The sequence below is a fragment of the Ammodytes marinus genome, assembly GCF_949987685.1.
Source record: "Ammodytes marinus genome assembly, chromosome: 6".
NCBI classification, from domain to species: Eukaryota; Metazoa; Chordata; class Actinopteri; order Uranoscopiformes; family Ammodytidae; genus Ammodytes; species Ammodytes marinus.
Window position 1 is genome coordinate 18350668 of NC_137235.1, and position 16498 is coordinate 18367165.

The 16498-nt window shown below is 40.6% G+C and overlaps 1 protein-coding gene across 5 annotated transcripts in view; it reads left to right on the forward strand.

Annotated features, from left to right (window-relative positions):
* The window catches only part of pik3r6 (phosphoinositide-3-kinase regulatory subunit 6), a 24117-nt gene extending 7671 nt beyond the window's left edge, over positions 1–16446 (forward strand). For 2 of the 5 annotated variants that reach the window (XM_080029797.1, XM_080029801.1), the window contains exons 2-21: positions 1302–1393; positions 1648–1779; positions 2243–2334; positions 2564–2632; positions 3114–3246; positions 3943–4012; positions 4175–4367; positions 5973–6120; positions 7111–7197; positions 9784–10027; positions 10760–11041; positions 11489–11588; positions 12305–12427; positions 13121–13222; positions 13339–13438; positions 13601–13665; positions 13878–13968; positions 14090–14151; positions 14295–14401; positions 14791–16446. In XM_080029797.1, coding sequence (XP_079885923.1) covers positions 1336–1393; positions 1648–1779; positions 2243–2334; positions 2564–2632; positions 3114–3246; positions 3943–4012; positions 4175–4367; positions 5973–6120; positions 7111–7197; positions 9784–10027; positions 10760–11041; positions 11489–11588; positions 12305–12427; positions 13121–13222; positions 13339–13438; positions 13601–13665; positions 13878–13968; positions 14090–14151; positions 14295–14401; positions 14791–14947 — 2415 coding nt within the window. In that variant the 5' untranslated portion in view covers positions 1302–1335 and the 3' untranslated portion in view covers positions 14948–16446. The remainder of the gene's footprint in view (positions 1–1301; positions 1394–1647; positions 1780–2242; positions 2335–2563; positions 2633–3113; positions 3247–3942; positions 4013–4174; positions 4368–5972; positions 6121–7110; positions 7198–9783; positions 10028–10759; positions 11042–11488; positions 11589–12304; positions 12428–13120; positions 13223–13338; positions 13439–13600; positions 13666–13877; positions 13969–14089; positions 14152–14294; positions 14402–14790) is intronic. The other 3 variants (XM_080029799.1, XM_080029800.1, XM_080029798.1) reach the window with 2 other exon arrangements.
* The last annotated feature ends 52 nt before the right edge of the window (positions 16447–16498 follow it).

The window sequence follows — 16498 nt, forward strand, 5'->3', positions numbered from 1 at the left end:
CACGATTCGATTTGATTCTAAACCGATTATCGATGCATCTCGATGCAACAATTTTTTTATGTACATCTCCATGCGTGATTTTACATCTGAGTTTGCTACTCAGAGTTTGCTAATCACTTCCTACTTTAGTTATGATCATTAAAGGCAGTCAACAGATTAATTACCTTCCATAATATTTTATGGATATGAATTTTTATGAACAATGCCATCATCAATGCAGCTTGCATTTCAACAAAATATGGAAGTATGTAAAAACAAAATCGATTTTTTTTTTTTCAATTTAACAGCAACAAAAAAGTTCAGATTATTAACCTATCTGAATGAGAATGGAATTGTTCTAGAGAGAATCGCTGTGCATCAAAGAATCGGTTATTTTTCCCACCCCTAATGGCTATAAGTTGACTTACTAACTAAGTTTAATGATGTTAAAACATTTGGTTTCATCCTTTTTGGGACATGTCTTGTGTCTGTAAATCAAAGTTCTTATTAGATTGTGAGTAATAAGTGACTTAAGTCATGAGCTCTCTGTTTCGTATATGTAGGTATAAGTAGAGTGGTGGAGTTTTTTTGTAAAGATTTGCTCAAGAAGGAGTGGACCAAAGCGTGATCATAAAACAAAGGTCTCATCCAGTGTCTGTCCATGCGTGTGTAAATGTTGCAGAAAATACAGATTCCAGTGGCAATTCCGTTTTCTTATTCTTCTTGTGCGGGGTTCTGTTGGATCAAACATTTCATCTTATGTTGGATATATAATTGTAAAATTACTAATACATGACCATATTGGTGATATTGTTGTTCAGGCAGATTTGTCCAAATTTCACTTAGAGATTAATCTTGTGGAGGTTTGAGCTGTGACTCATAAACCTGTGTGAAACTTGCCGCATGGAAGTTATTTAAAGCAACACTTTTTAACACTGCGTTGAGTAGGCTTGGTATGGAACCCTTGCATTTTCTGTCACCAGAGGCTGTTAAACCTCAGTGTGCATAGTACTTGTAGTTGTATTTGGGTGTTTGCGTGTGTAGACATTAAACACTAAACTTATTGATTCAACCCCTCAGTATCACCTAAATGTTAACAAAAAAAGAGAAACTTATAGAGACACAGGTAAATATATGATTGACAGCCAGCCTGCGAACAGAGACGGTGTTAAATAGTTTAATTCAAAGTTTCTGCACGTACACTCGGCTGTCAGCAAGTACAGAAAAAGTTAGCCATCAATTACCCTCATTTGCTGTCAACCTACAAAGTGTTTGACATAGGGCGTGACGAAACATGACATTTCTTGTCTGTCTTCCTCCAGATTACAGTAGATTGGAACACAATGCATGTGAGACATGACCAACAAGGCCCCCTGGGATAACTCAAGAAGTATAGTCAGCATGGAGCCAACAGGTACACACACACACACACACACACACACACACCCACACTCACACACTGACTCAGATAGACACACACTGTAATCAATGTATAAATGTGTTCAGGAAAATGAACCAATAACATAAAGTAGAATGCATCATGGTTAATCATAGGTTCTCTTTCAGAGCTGGTCCGTGCAATTTTAAAAATACATTCATCCTTTTTTTAAGTCAAATCTTTTCATATTAACATTTTGTTAACACCAAACCCCTGGACTTTATTGTCAGCAGGCTACTCCCCGACGGCTCCGACAGCTGGGTGCTCCCCCACTGTTCCAGAGCATGAGCTTTACCGCAGCATCATGGCTGTGCTGCCCAGGGGGACAGGCACACCGCAGTCACCAGACTCTTTCAACAAAGGTACAACGTGAACTTCTATAACACACTAAAATTGAATTAGAAATATATAATTATATGATTATTTTTTTCTCAGCACCGATATGGTTGCTGTTGGCTCAGCTCACACAAACGACATCATCTGATTGTATGACTGAGTCCTAACTGTGTCTTTACTTTATGATGTTCACCGTGTAGATAATGCATTCACTTTCACAATGGCTCAATGTATTTAAATGTTGTTCCATTCCAGCAAACCTTTCCACCCTGAAGAGATATTTATTGGAGTCCGTCTGCTTGTGTTAATCATACTGTGGAATATTGTGCCATGTCAGCAGTATGAGGAGGCTGTTCAGTTGTTAGTCATCCGCACTGTAATGAAGAAGTGTGACGCATTTAGTAGGTTTGTGTCAGTCCTGTGGAAATCTTGCATCTGCTAATATTGGCTTGTGTGTGTGTGTGTGTGTGTTTTTTTCTACGTGTGCAGGTATGCTGAGATGGACGCTTCATAAAAAGGTTCAAAACAATCCTGCCAACAGCTTATCCCTGGTGTGGGTGCTAATTAAAGAGCTGGAGAAGGTACTTGGATCGAAGCGACCCCGTTGACATTTATTTAACAAAACATGTTCCTATTTTGCCAGAAAAAACACACACAAAAACACAAATGTATCCTATTTAAGTAGTTAATTATGTTTATGTTGATGGACCTATTGATTAATTGACTAACTGCTTCAGCTCTAGTAGCAATTTACAGTCTCTTCATCAGTGCCTATTTGGAGCCCTGACATCGAGTGTTTTTGTTCTACAGGCAGAGAGATGGGACTCTCGCAAAAGCATCATCCCTCTGCTCCACACATTGATGTACGCCATCATTCAGGTAGAGTTTTCCTGCCACATAGTTTCACTGTGAAATGCTCAGTCTCAGACATGTTTTTTTTCATATGTTTTAACACAATTTATTTAATGTGTATGTGTAGCATATTTGACTTTATAAGTTTCCTGGTCATGTTTTAGACTGAACATATCTGGTAAGCCTGATTGGCCAACAATGCATAGCCTCACAGCTTTGTAGCACAAATAACAAATGTTAAGTCTGCCATGCTGACATGTTTGTTTACCTAGTTATTTTTTTTAAAGGTGTTTAATGGAGGGAGTTTCAGCATTGTTACTGCAAATTGTACTAAAAGGAACGCGGAAGGTTTTTAGTCCTGCAACAAATGTCAACAAGGAAGGGGACATCTGAAAAGATGGCATTTAGCCCAAGATTTTTACTCATGTTTGAAATCGCTGTACTTACCGCTATTAGTGCTAACCGGTGTTTGTTTTGTGTTCATTATTTTTTCATATATATACTCCAGACATCGTACATTCCAGATGAGCTGTACAAGCGTGTTTACGTCTTTTGCAAGAGACTCCTGACCTACCCTAAACCCTACTGCACCGTCGGCCTCGGCTACACCAGACAGATCAAAACTGAACGCTCCACTCCAGGTATTATTCAACTCAAACTCAACCCAACTTAGGATCACCATCTGCTAAATCACTGTCATCTATAAACACATTCACCACTCATACCCTGTGATTGCTTCGACACTTCTTGTATAGTACATCAAAATTGCATTCATAGCTATGATGTTAATTGAACTGATAGTTAGCTGGTCTAGATATCAGTTTGCTCTACTCCTGACCTTTCTCTTACAGCAGTGGAAATTGAAGCCTAGTGTTAATTCCTCTTCTAGAATAACAAGCAGGAGATGTGGATGATGACATTGATATTTATTTATTGGCCCTTTTGTCATGATGGTGTCATAATGTGCTCTGATTTCCCACAAAGGCCGATCCCTCATAACATTCAATCAAAACATGCAATTACATATTAGTCATACTGTTGTCTTGACCAAGTGCCAGGTAAGAACAAAAAGGCAGACCACACACGCTTGTAATATTAAAGTTATATTTACACTAGAACGCCGACCGTGAAAAGAAAACAACAAAGGTTGCCAAACATAACAAGCCTCCACGGTAACAGGTGCCACCTAGGCATGGTAAAACTGTACGTGCGACTTACGTGACATATTAATGTTACTGTGATGATACATGTCCCCATTCATCAAGCATGCCTTGGTTCATCTGCATGATGATTTGTGATTGTGATACTTTCATTAAATGCCAGTTTTTACTCCACAGGTCTGATGTACCAAAGGATGGTCACATCAGAGCAGAGACTAAAGAATGAGCACTATCCCTTTCAGGAGAGGTGAGTCATGAACAAATCATTTCTCACATATCTGAGGTTACAAGCAAAGCCTTCGGGGAACTGAAGATTAATTAAAGGCTTGTTCGGTTTCCTCATACCACCGAATGAAGTCAAACTGCCTTCCCTGTCAAACACTTGAGCCTGTCGTGTCAATCCCTGCAGGGTATTTGTTCTGGCCGACCCTGACGTATTCTCTGGTTCCTTGGGGAAAGTCCTGATGGGTGATATTGAGGCGCCCGCTTCAGCCTCAGGTGGATGTCCTCTAGATTACATGCGCAGTGTGGTCCAACACTCCTTGCAAGCGGTGCTAGGAGCAGAGCAGTGCCAAGGGCAGAAGCTGGCTGGAGCCCTAAAGGTCGGTGGAGCTGTACAATACGTTTGGCTGTGCTGTCTTATTGTATTCTCTTCTCAGTCCTCCAGTGGTTTTTGTGTACGGCCCTATATAGTTGTTAATGTCACTGCCATTATGCATTGTTTGTTTCCCTTCTGAATCTTGGTCTGTGTTCACTTGGCAACAGGTTTGGCTGGCCTGCTTTGCTCTTTGATAAGCTTTTCTTTGGACTCACACAGGGCTTTTGTAAAGTAAATGTGATTGTTTTCCGTGTGCCTGCCTTTTCAACTAAGAGCCTGGCTCGGAATTCCCTGTGTTTAATTGTATCGTATCTCATGGTATCGTATCGTATCCTACCTTAACAACTTCATCAAATGTGTCTTGACTTTATACAGAATACTTAACCTAATTCTGAGCCTACACTAATATCACAATAGACCTCAACTTTAACACTTAATCTACCTGATTGGATGACATGTATCAAGTTCTGAGCTGAGATCTGCTTCTGACATGGCAACTTCTCTGGAGGAAGCAAATGTCCTAATACATGATGCATGTAGCTGTTTATATCTTGACAAGCAAGAACACCTGCAAGCAGCTACCCGCATTTAGTAAATTGACCAGTGTGTTTTCAAGATTCAAATTTGATTCAGTAAAGGATATTTACTGACGTGACTTTTTCACGTGATACTTTGTCCCTTACCCCCTAGATGATGATACTTTGAGGAAAAGCTGCTGAACAGCTCTAACAAAGTAAAGCCTAACAGAATGATCAATAATCTGTATAATGTACTGGCAAATCAGTGCTAGGTGTCCAAATACGGCAATGGAAATTGAGTTCCCTGACTCGTATAGTATGTAACTGTGCAATGCAATGTACTATAAGAAATCTTATTGACAGGTGTTAACAAATATTATCATTTAGTCACAGGTTTTATTCAGAAAAGATTCCGCTCCTACAGATTCTACAGCGGCTTAGAATATATCACTTTGTTCCCTTTACTTCAGTCATCTCCAAAATGAATATTGAATCTGTTTGTTCAGTCCATTGCACACCATCTCTATAATGTTAGCAGTGTTATTCATATGCTGACTGCTGTCACTCAGGGGGGAAGTAAAATGACCTCTGAGTGCAGAAATCACATATAGTAACCTCTATCGTGGTCACTACATGTAGAGCATGTTGGGAGATGTTAAACTGATTTCAAGTACAAACTGAAAAGACTCATGAGCTTGGGAGTAGTGTTAGCAGAACATTATATTGTCATGCGTTTTTGTTGATGGCAGTACATATTTTTGACGGCTTTTCCTCCGGGATTAATAGTATAGTGTTTTCCGGGGGAAAATAGTAAAAGAGTCCCTGCCGGTCTATACCTGTACCTGTCTCCTGTGAAACATCCTGTATGAAAGGCCTTTTGTCTTTGGAGCTGCATGTAATGGTGGAAGTGTCTCCTGGCACTGATCCTAAAGTAACACCTCAGCAGGACGCACACCAAGGCAGACCGGCACGCGCGCTATACCGACCCCTCACCTCTTTTGCTATTAATACAGAGTGTGTGTGCATGTGTTGATTTTCCTGTGTGTTCAACCCACACCACTATGTGTTTGTGTGTGTTTCTCTGTGGACAGGCCACAGGTCAAGACGTGGAGCTGTACTTTCAGGAAGTGTTGACGGCTCTAGAGCAGTGTGCGGAGGAGGGCGGCAAAGGGGACGGGGGAGCGATGAGGAGCCGTCTGCAGAGGCTTTACAGTGAGATTGTCACCAACGCAGACTCAGGTAGGAAACTCACTGAACACAGGTTTATCTCTGGAGGAACAGCTGCTCTGTCTTAGGGCATGAATCAACACATTGGTTTAGCTTAATGGAATAGTTCAACATGTTTACACCAATGTCATTTTAGAATCAAATAAAGTTTATATGTGGACCCCTTGACTACTACTACTACTAGCTAAGCTAACCTGGAGGAGCGACCTCTGCCCACTTCTATATCAAAAATGCACGCACAGTTACAGGAACGGTTTCTGTCGACTTTGCTTGAGCTGGAGAGTGAGGCAAAAAGCTCTAAATGTTGAACTATTCCTTTAATATCAATGCAGAAAAGGAGAAGCAAAACCACAGTGACATCTGTCTAATAGACTGAAGTCAAACGGAAAAAGCAGTAAGATGCATGTGTTGAAAGAATGATACATGAAAAATAAAATTACAGAGAGAGGAAATAATCGCATGGCTTTCTCTACACTTTTTTTGAGCTCATACTCATTCAAAGCTGAGCTTCTTCACTGTAAGCCGGTGCAGTGTTTTTGTCACATTGTCGATGATTGATATGTTTTTCTGTGTCAACAAAGGCCCAAGAGATCAAACTTGTGAACTTTGCTTCCATCGAGCGGCTTCCTCCATGGCTAAATCTGTCGAGTCAGTTGTCTGTATTTTTATAATTTCTTTCCGGATGTCTATCTCCATGGCATCCACTCTTCTTCCACACTACTTTATTGTGAGCATCCCATCCGATGAACTTGCTCTTCTTTGGAACCAGCCAGCTGTGAGATTGAGGGATAGACAGCAGGGTTTTTGAGAGGATGTTGCAGGGGTGGGTGGGTGTTTTGTTTTGAGTTTCATTGTGACAGTTTTGGTCTCTTCCTATCTTTCTTCCTCCGTGCGTGTGTGTGTGCGTGCGTGCGTGCGTGCGTGCGTGCGTGCGTGTGTGTGTGTGTGTGTGTGTGTGTGTGTGTGTGTGTGTGTGTGTGTGTGTGTGTGTGTGTGTTGCAGAGCTATTGTCTAGTGGATCACTGTGTGACTGCCCTCTTCCTAACCCAGAGATGAGCTTCCACCTGTGGACAGAGGAACTGGATATTTGTAAGTGTCTGGGGTCACTGTGTGGGGTCTAGAGGAAGTCGTTACTAACAGAGAGGCCAAATGAATAAGACTGAGGCTGGGATGTTTTGCTCAAAACTAAACCGAGTGAAGAGACCTTAAGGAAAAAAAATGTCTTCATGAATTATGTGCGTTATAAATTAAGTATAAGTATGCTGCCGTTACCGTTACAAATTGATTTGAATCAAACACATGTGAATTTAATCAGTGGCAGTGTGAAATCAACTGTGACGGAGACAGCTTTATCTACAGTACAGTATGCTCAGTCCAGGAACCTGTACATAAAGGTGTGAATCATCGTGGTTGCACTTCCTGTCAAAGCTTCATGTGATTTTTGGGTGAGGAAGAGGATATGTTCTTATAGCATAATAAGATTACTGTATACAAGCATATACTGTTTACTGTAAACAAAATACAGTAATTGTTGCCTATGTACTGTGTGCAGTGCTGCATTAACACACATTGAAAATGCATAGGGATCACAAGGTAGCCACCCACTTGGTCCTTGCAGAAATGTGAACAGATTATTCACAGATATATTGCAGTGGCAGGTCTCTAGACCCTGAGGCAGGGCTGGACTGGCCATCTGGCATACCGGGCAAATGCCCGAGGGGCCGGCAGCCTTTTGGGCCGGTGAGGTTAAAAAAAAAAAAAAAAAAAAAAAAAAATTAAAATCTTTTTTTTTTTTTTTTTTTTTTTTGGACCCTCGGCTGTGTGACTCGGCCCGGCCCGGCCAAGTCACACAGCCGAGGGCCGAGGTCCCTTCCCTCTCGGGAGTGCCATGGACATATAAATGTGCGTGCAGGCTGTCAACTTCACCTGAAAGTTACCAGGCCATTACTCATTATGATTGGTTCTAGGCTAGGCCTGGCCCAATCACACACACAGCAGAGGGCTGCCCATTCAGAGGCTGCATTGAGTTGTATTATCACGCATTCAACTTGTACTCAGTAATTATGAGCATCTGACGATGGTCAGTTTTACATTCAGGGCCGTCGGACTGCGGACAGGCTTGGGGGGGCCCAAGGCAGAGGGGGGCTGCACCCAAGAAAAAATAAATTATTTTTTTGATTTATATTAATTTTACTGGCTCAATATAGGCCCCTGATCTTTGAAGGCCCCGACATTTTTTATTTAGGGGCTATGAAGATCAGGGGCCTATATTGGGCCATTAAAAAATACAAACGAAGGGAAAAAATTCCCGAAGCTGACTGGATTTTTTAAACTTTCTTCTTTCTGCTTTTTGGTCATTCTGTGTCTTTGAATCATTCCAGAAAATAGTACTAAATAGCTTACATAGGAAACAGTTGATTTAGCCTTTTTTTTCTCCTCAAAGTGCACCAGATTGATGAATTTTACTTTAACATTTAAAAAAAAATCTTCCGGGGGAGCATTCCCCCGGACCCCCTTAGAAGGTCCAGGGTCCACGACACAGTCTCCCAAATTCCTGTGAGAAACACTGTGTGTGTGTATGTTTATTAAGAGTCATTAGACCAGGGGTTGTGTTCAAGTACGCGTAATAATCTGGTCATTCATCAATAGAAACATTGTGTTGTTATCTGGCTCAGAGAGGGACCAGTCACTCATACGTTTTGGACTATAGACAAACAAAGCTTTTACATGTTTGTATTGTAAGACCGCCTCTCAGAGAGCCCATCAGGACTTTCTGTATAGGGGCCCAGAATTTGGTGCAACACCCCTTCCTCCGCATATCGTATAAACGGTGGGCTGCCATGGCCAAAAATGCCAGGGCCGATTTTTTGTCCCAGTCCAGCCCTGCCCTGAGGTATGCATGTAAGGGTTAAAGTTACATGGGAGTGTACGTCACTCACTGTGGATGAACAGTGTCTCTTTAACAGTTGGAATGTGTACCCTGTGGCTCCATAACAAACCAATGACACATGGAAGAAAACTCATGCCTGAGGTCTGTTTATGGCGAGGCATTTGTCTATTACAATTATTGAAAAGGACTAAGTGTTGTTTCTTTGGTTTAATTTTTTGGTTTCATTTAACCTTTATTTATAATCGAGAGATCAATTGAGGGGGGACCCTCATTTGCAATGATGTCGAGTCAAACAAGTTCAAAGAAAAAATAACAATTCATATACAATCTACAATGCAAATACATCAAGCACAACAAGTTGATCAAGAGGCAAAACAATTGAAACATTTAGACAGCCATGTACAATGGCTGCAATTAAAATGAAACGGGTGAAGTAAAGTACAATATAGTCTAATTAAAAACAGGTTACAGGTAGAGTTTGGCAGATTTAAATAACATGTCGACATTTCTTAAAGGATATGAAGGTATTTATTTTAATGGGTTGCTGTAAATTGTTCCAGGAGTCAGTGTGGTACTGAAGCTATGAGCTGTCTTTCCAAGCTCAGACCGGGCTTGTGGAACATATAACATGACAGTGAAGCGGGGGTTTGATAAAGCCCATCTGAAATGTGCAGCATAATTGCAGTGAAATAATGTGGTAGCTTCCCGGTCAGGGCTTTATATATATAAAAAAAAAAATATGCCCATGTGAGTCATGTCTTTCTTTATCATTTCCGTTTGATCAGGGAAAGAGTTGACCAAGTGGTTTCGATCCAGCTCGGTTGTTGAGCCGTTCTCCCTCAGTCAGGAGCAGGAGGACTTGGAGCTCGGTGAGTCTCCCAGTGACCTCATGGTGTCAGACAAGGCTCGCTTCTCCATCCTGTCCAACGACAGCGGCATCGAAAGAGACCTCCCCCCCGGCACTGATCCCTCCCCAACATCATATGTGGACAGTGCCAGCATTAGTGCATCGGGGGAACAATGCAAAGGGTAAATATGATGGTATATGTTAGTTTGCATTAATGAAATGATGCAGTATGTACTTACCAGGGAAGGGGATTTCTTTGCATTGGCAAAGCCTGCATTTAGTTTGCAAAATATATTTTTCACATGTAATTTTTCAGGAATGAATCAATATATCATCATAAATCAAAACAAAATCATAACCAAACATAAGACTAGATTATGTTTGTATACAAAACTATGGGCCACTGCTGCTGTAAACAACAACAGTGAAACAGTAACTTTTCAGGTAGCTTTCTAACTTCAAGCAGTCTTCCAGAAATCCATTTTTTCCTGTAAGTAAAATTTTTTTATCCAGTTAAGAGAATATACCTCAGAAAATGTTCAGGTCTCTGACACAACGTTACAGTACACGATTAGGGCACACTGTTAGTTTCATGTAGTGTACCTGCCGTCATTCTAGTTTTCTTAAGTTTTTTATATTTGTACAGCGATTATTTACCATGTAAAAAAAACACCCTTAAAATTGATTTGAAATAAAATAAGTCATCCTCACCAAGAAAATGTAGTGTAGGTCGCTTGATTTATTCAAGGAAGCGCTAACACAAAGATTTGAATGATTTGCTGACCTTAAAAAACTGTCAGCGATGCTCATCGTTGGATATTTTGCATGACTTTTTTTGTGTTCCCAATCCCTGTATCATAATAAATTGGGAAATCATTAAGACTCGGACAGTAAAACCCTATTTCTTCTCTCAGTGAGCAAGATACATCCAAGCTGTTCAGGCGCACGGCCATCAAGATGAAACCCTCTGCCAAGGACAGTATGCTGCTGATGCAGGACTCCCTGGAGGAGCACGCCAGCCTGGGAGAAGAAGGAGGGAGCGGACGAAGGAGAAACACCAGTTTGCAGAGGCGGACTGGAAGCAACGCCATGCACAACCCCTTACTCAAACCACAGAGACCCTTTACTGCCAGGATAGTGGCCATGGGGGATGACAGGGTACTGGGGCGCCTGGCCAAGGCCTACTACGTCTATAGGTGAGGGACTCATCACGGCACAAAATGCAAAACGACCAAAAGAATGAAGCTCCTTGTGTGACTGAGCTGATTGAGTATATTGCTTCAAAGTGTTTGATGAGTACTCCCGTGTTTTGTAATATCTCTAGCCACATGAGGCCTGCGTGATGTACAGTAAATTGGTCAATCTCATGAACACGGTAGCTTAACATTACAATACAATTACAAGCAAAATAATGATTTTTATAGTATACTTTGTAACATTAATAGGCCCATTCACATCTAACCCTAAATTAAACTTGTATTCCTTTGTATGCAGCATGAGTTATGACTACTTAATCTCTACTTGATATGTTCTTGAAGTCTGGTTTGGGAAGCTTTACTTCTTTGCCAGGATCGTCAAAGGGCACATTTAAGCATGTGTGGTCTTTGTGCTTCTGACGTGTCTTTGTTTTTTTGTTTTTGAAGGAAAAGGGAAGCGCGGAGGCTTTCTCTTACAATGAAAGTCAACCTCCAGTTTTACTACATCCCTGTTTGCAGGGCTACAACTCCCGTCTCCACCGTCAAGGTAAGCCAACTTCCTCTTGTCAACACGCCATCGGCTATTGTGTGGAAGTCCACAGTTAACAGGGCCTCTGTCGTAGCAGAAGACCAGTATTTCAAAAGGGCCATTACAATGTTGTCATTGTTTATTTTAAGAAATGATGTAGTGACACTGCAAGTGACAATATTCAAAAAACACTGAATGTGGCTGCAACTCACTCAATTATTATTACAATGTGTGTTATGTTACAAATGTCATCGTCAATGATTTCATTATATTGGTTTAATACAAATATACACACTTGTGCTTTTGCATTTTCAGCTGATCTCCCCAGCTGCGATAGTTTAAGAAAACAAATTAAAAAGTCAGAATCTCTGAATAAATGCAGCAGAATGTACATTGAGCAGCACGTTGTCTCTTTCATTAGTTGCTATTCAAACAAAAGACAGAGGCACTCCTCACTGCTGCTTACACACAAATGGTGCTTCATATGATCCAAATCATGCTTTAATAATGGCTTTCACTGAACAAGTGTACAACGTATGTACAATGTACAACTCCAGGTGCAAAATGCTTATAAAAAACAGGGCACAGTAGTCTTACTTTGGTGGCAAAACCACAAACATGCAGTAGTTATTAAACGAAAATGAAAACTGCCAGACATGTCTTGTTCCCTCACTGCTGTTCATTTGACCAAATTGTATGCATTTTCAGTTCCACTTTCATGTTCCATTTTCCAGGGCAACCTCCATCAATCCAAGGGGAATCCCTGCACTCTCGGTTCCTATTTGGGCATGGTGGACCCGTGGTACAACTCTAACATCAGGAGTTTAGGCAGCATGATCCCCAAACTGGCTGAGATGGTATGATACAATCCCAAAACAAATAAGAAAAGAAAAATGAAGACCAATTTTAGATAAAGTCTTTGAAGAACCATAGACTCTTGATTCTGTCTATTTCACTGTGTTATAGTTATTCTTGTCTGAATGATTGACAGCGATCTTGCCAAAATGTCACATCATATTACCGCATGCAATTTAGTCAACGTGGCGACTGCTCTCTGCATGCGTTGAAACAAAGGAAGTTGCACAACAACTTCTAGTGTGAGAAAAACATTGATGAGTTGATTTAGCTGAAACCACAGCTAGGGTGGGCTGAAATGAAGCGCATCTTGATGCTGTGCTGTCTCCATAATAAGCCTTAAACAGGAAATAGAATAATAAACATGTTTAGTAATATCTAGAGTATTAATGTTTTTCTCTTATTTCTGTATGGTCCTCTCCTCAAACACTGTACAAGTTACTGAAATTTGCAACAGCATAAACTTTAAGTCACTTTAAACCCACTGCAGAGTAACATGTGCTACTAAAAGCGACTGTGAGCTATGTATTGAGCATAGACAAATTATTTAAGCACTGTGGTTTTATCTGACAGGAAGTTGACCTTTGGTAACTAATTCTGTTCACTTGAAAAGACCTTAGTGTGGCCAAAATGAGTGTGTGGTTACATTGTTATACAAGCAGGTTCACTTTCACTTTTATCTTCTCTTGCAACAGTCGAACCCAGGGAGTCCAAAAGAGCCCTTTGTGTCTGATGTCATATCGTACTACGTCCGTACTGGCCAGCAGCCTGTCTACTTCACCATCTACTTTGTTAAGGTACTTTCATACATTTCAAATTGAAGCATCTACATGAGCGGAACAGCGTTATACACAAACATAATACATTTTTTCAAATGCTTTTTGTGTTTTAAAAGTTGTTTGTTTTCCATTAGATCATATTCAGCAGCATGACAAAGGAAGTGGAAGATGTGTTTCTTACCCATCTAGAAGTGGAGTTTCCTGAGTTCAAACAAATCTCAGCATCAATGCGAGGTGAATTGGGTCTACCTGTTTGTGTTTGAGATTATAATGTGCACAGTTTTGCGTGTGTGTGTGTGTGTGTGTGTGTGTGTGTGTGTGTGTGTGTGTGTGTGTATGTGTGTGTGTGTGTGTGTGTGCGCACAACCAAGTTAAACAACATGCCTGTCTCTCAAGCAGAAAAACAGAAGAAAAGCTCAGGGGAGATTTGCGGAGCTGTTGTCTCGATGATTTACCGAAAGGTAAGATGCTTGCTTTTTTTTTAGATCCTTCATTTCCTCATTAGATAACATGTCATCATGGTTATCTTAGTAGCCAAATGTCTTCTCGCTTATGGGAAAAATTGCCCAGAAATTTCCCTATCAGATTGCGTATGCGGGCTGCCTTTGTGTGAGTGTGTAACCTCTGACACTGAAATATGTTGTTTTTTGTTTGTTTATCTGTGTGAGTCCAGGTGACATTAAGTGGCCGAGATGTTGACAAAGGAATCTCAGTCAGGACATCAGGCGCTCAGATCAGTGCTATTCCCTCCAATGAAGCAGAAGGTTCAGTTTGATCTCTAAGACAACATTAAAAGTATCTTTAAAAATGATATACTATGGGTTTTTTTTATGTTTCTGTCTTACTCTTATGCTAGCTTTTTTTCTCTCTACCTTTGTCTCATAGATCTGAACTGTTTGACAGTGACGTTGAACGAACCTCCTACAAAAACAAAAAACAACATTACGGTGAGCCTCAAAACCCCTTTCAAATTGTTAAGTGCTCGAATATCTTTAGTGATTTATCCTTAGACGGACTGTTTATGTCGAAACAATAAGAATGTTGATGGACAATAAATAATTGTACCCTCCCTTTATTTTGAAATTCTAAGGAGTCAAAGATTCGGACCAGTAACATTAAGATTCGATCTTTGGAGAGTCGTTCTTTCACCGTTACACTGGACAGAGATTCTCGCAGGACCTACAAAGATGTGCAGAGGTAATAGAAGCCACTCTCAAATGTGTGACGTCATTTCACAGCATTGAATAAAGGTCAAATGAAGGTTTGATTATCACTGGTGAAATAGCTAGCAGACCAATGAGATATCCAATTAATGTAGGCCCCTTAAGGATAAAAAAGGTACCAGCAATGATGACTTTTCAAGTGGAACCCTACAGCTTGTATTTAAAATGGCTCTGTTCTTGTCTAGTTTGTTTCACAGCTTAATGTGGCATCACTCTCCCTTTTCTTTAAAACAAATACAGACCAAGTAGTAAGACCTGTACATTCTGAAGATGTGTCCTCTTAACAAAGTCCTGGTGTAGTTGTACCCAGCACATGTGCCCCTCAAACTGATGGCTCTATTCTTTACATTTATTGTGTTGCAGCATCGAGATCTCCCCGTGTCTTGATCCCGGATACTGCGTTCAGAAAACCATAAGGTCCAAATTCAAGCTGGGAGACGACAAAGACACTGGTCTGAGCCAATACATGAGCAAAGGGCTCCCTCTGCCAATCAACACATTTGCTGGAATCATCACCTGACATGGATGGAGGAGATAACCTTGAGAGTTGAGACCATCCACACTGTGTTTTGATAGTGTTCATCTGTTCTGTGAAATAACAGTCCAGACTGACAACATGGATAGACAGAAGGAAACATCTTTGAGTCATAGTGAACTCTTCCTGAAACCAAAAATGTTTCATTTCTATGTGGCGTGACTGACTGGCATGAAGGGAGTATTAGTCAAAAGCAACTTCAAGCCAAATGCAACACATATAGCACCAGAGGGACTTACTGCTGTAGATGGAACTAACCGCCGGGTCCCTATACAGTAATAGGACCAAAATCTCATGACAATGCAGGGTGTTTAATTGAACTCTATTCATGACCAAACTCCTGTGCATACCTTAATACAAGCCAGATAGGAATAATGCCAAAGAACAATATGTGCCACCTATATACTGTACCTGAAATATTTCTACTGACAACTGGATCAGTAATCATCATGTGACATAATCATCATCAAACCTTTACAGGCAATCTGGAAATTCAGATTTGAAGGGTTGATTGTGTCGGTTCTTCTTCTTCATAGACACTACCTTTTTACTTCCTCACACACACACACACACACACACACACACACACACACACACACACACACACACACAGACTCATCTGTCATCTCATCAGCTATTTAAACTTACGGATTGTTAAACAGCTCACTGTTTACTCAATCATTCCAAAAACCAGTTGTTCCCGTAGCGGTTACGTAATGTAAGTTGTTATGTAAGTGCAGACGATTGACATGGGACAAGTGTTTGGAATCTCCCTGGATTTGACTCTAGAAAAACACTACGTTCAGTGTAGAAGCTTGAGCCAGAAATGACTACAAAGCGAGTTTTGTGTTTTCACCGTGTCAGACAAGGACATAAAGCTTGTGCACAGACCACAGAACATATCCCAGTAAATGTATTAGTCTTGAGGTGTGAAAATCACTTGTGACACTGCGGTGTGTTACAGTAGGAAAGTATACATGCTAAACTGCATCTACTTGCACCAGATTATGATTATAATTGTGCAATCATGTCCCAACTTTACAGGTCATAAATAATTACAGATATAACACAGCTATTGGTTCAGTTTCTATTCATGGAAAATATTAAGTCATGGCTTTTATTTAATCTATGCTTCACAACTACAAAGAAAAATGTTTGGACCACACACACACACGCAAGAATAGCCCAGGAGTCTTATCTGTGAAGTCCCACCAGTATGATCCCAAACAGTAAAGGTCAACAGCCTCAGGAACTGGAAGTGATGGTGCACGTGTGTGTGTGTGTGAGAGAGAGTGTGTGCGTGTGTGTGTGTGTGTGTGTGTGAGAGAGAGTGTGTGCACGGTAAAATCATGAGTTTGAAGTTCATGATAGATTTTTGCACATTATGTTCATCCTGTCATATTGGAAGACAATGCCTTTGAAAACAAAATGTAATTGTGTAAATACGTGATTTTGTTTTGTAAATAAATAATGTTTTATAATAAATGGGGTAAATATCTGCTATCAAGTCTCTACATTTATTTTCTGAATATATCA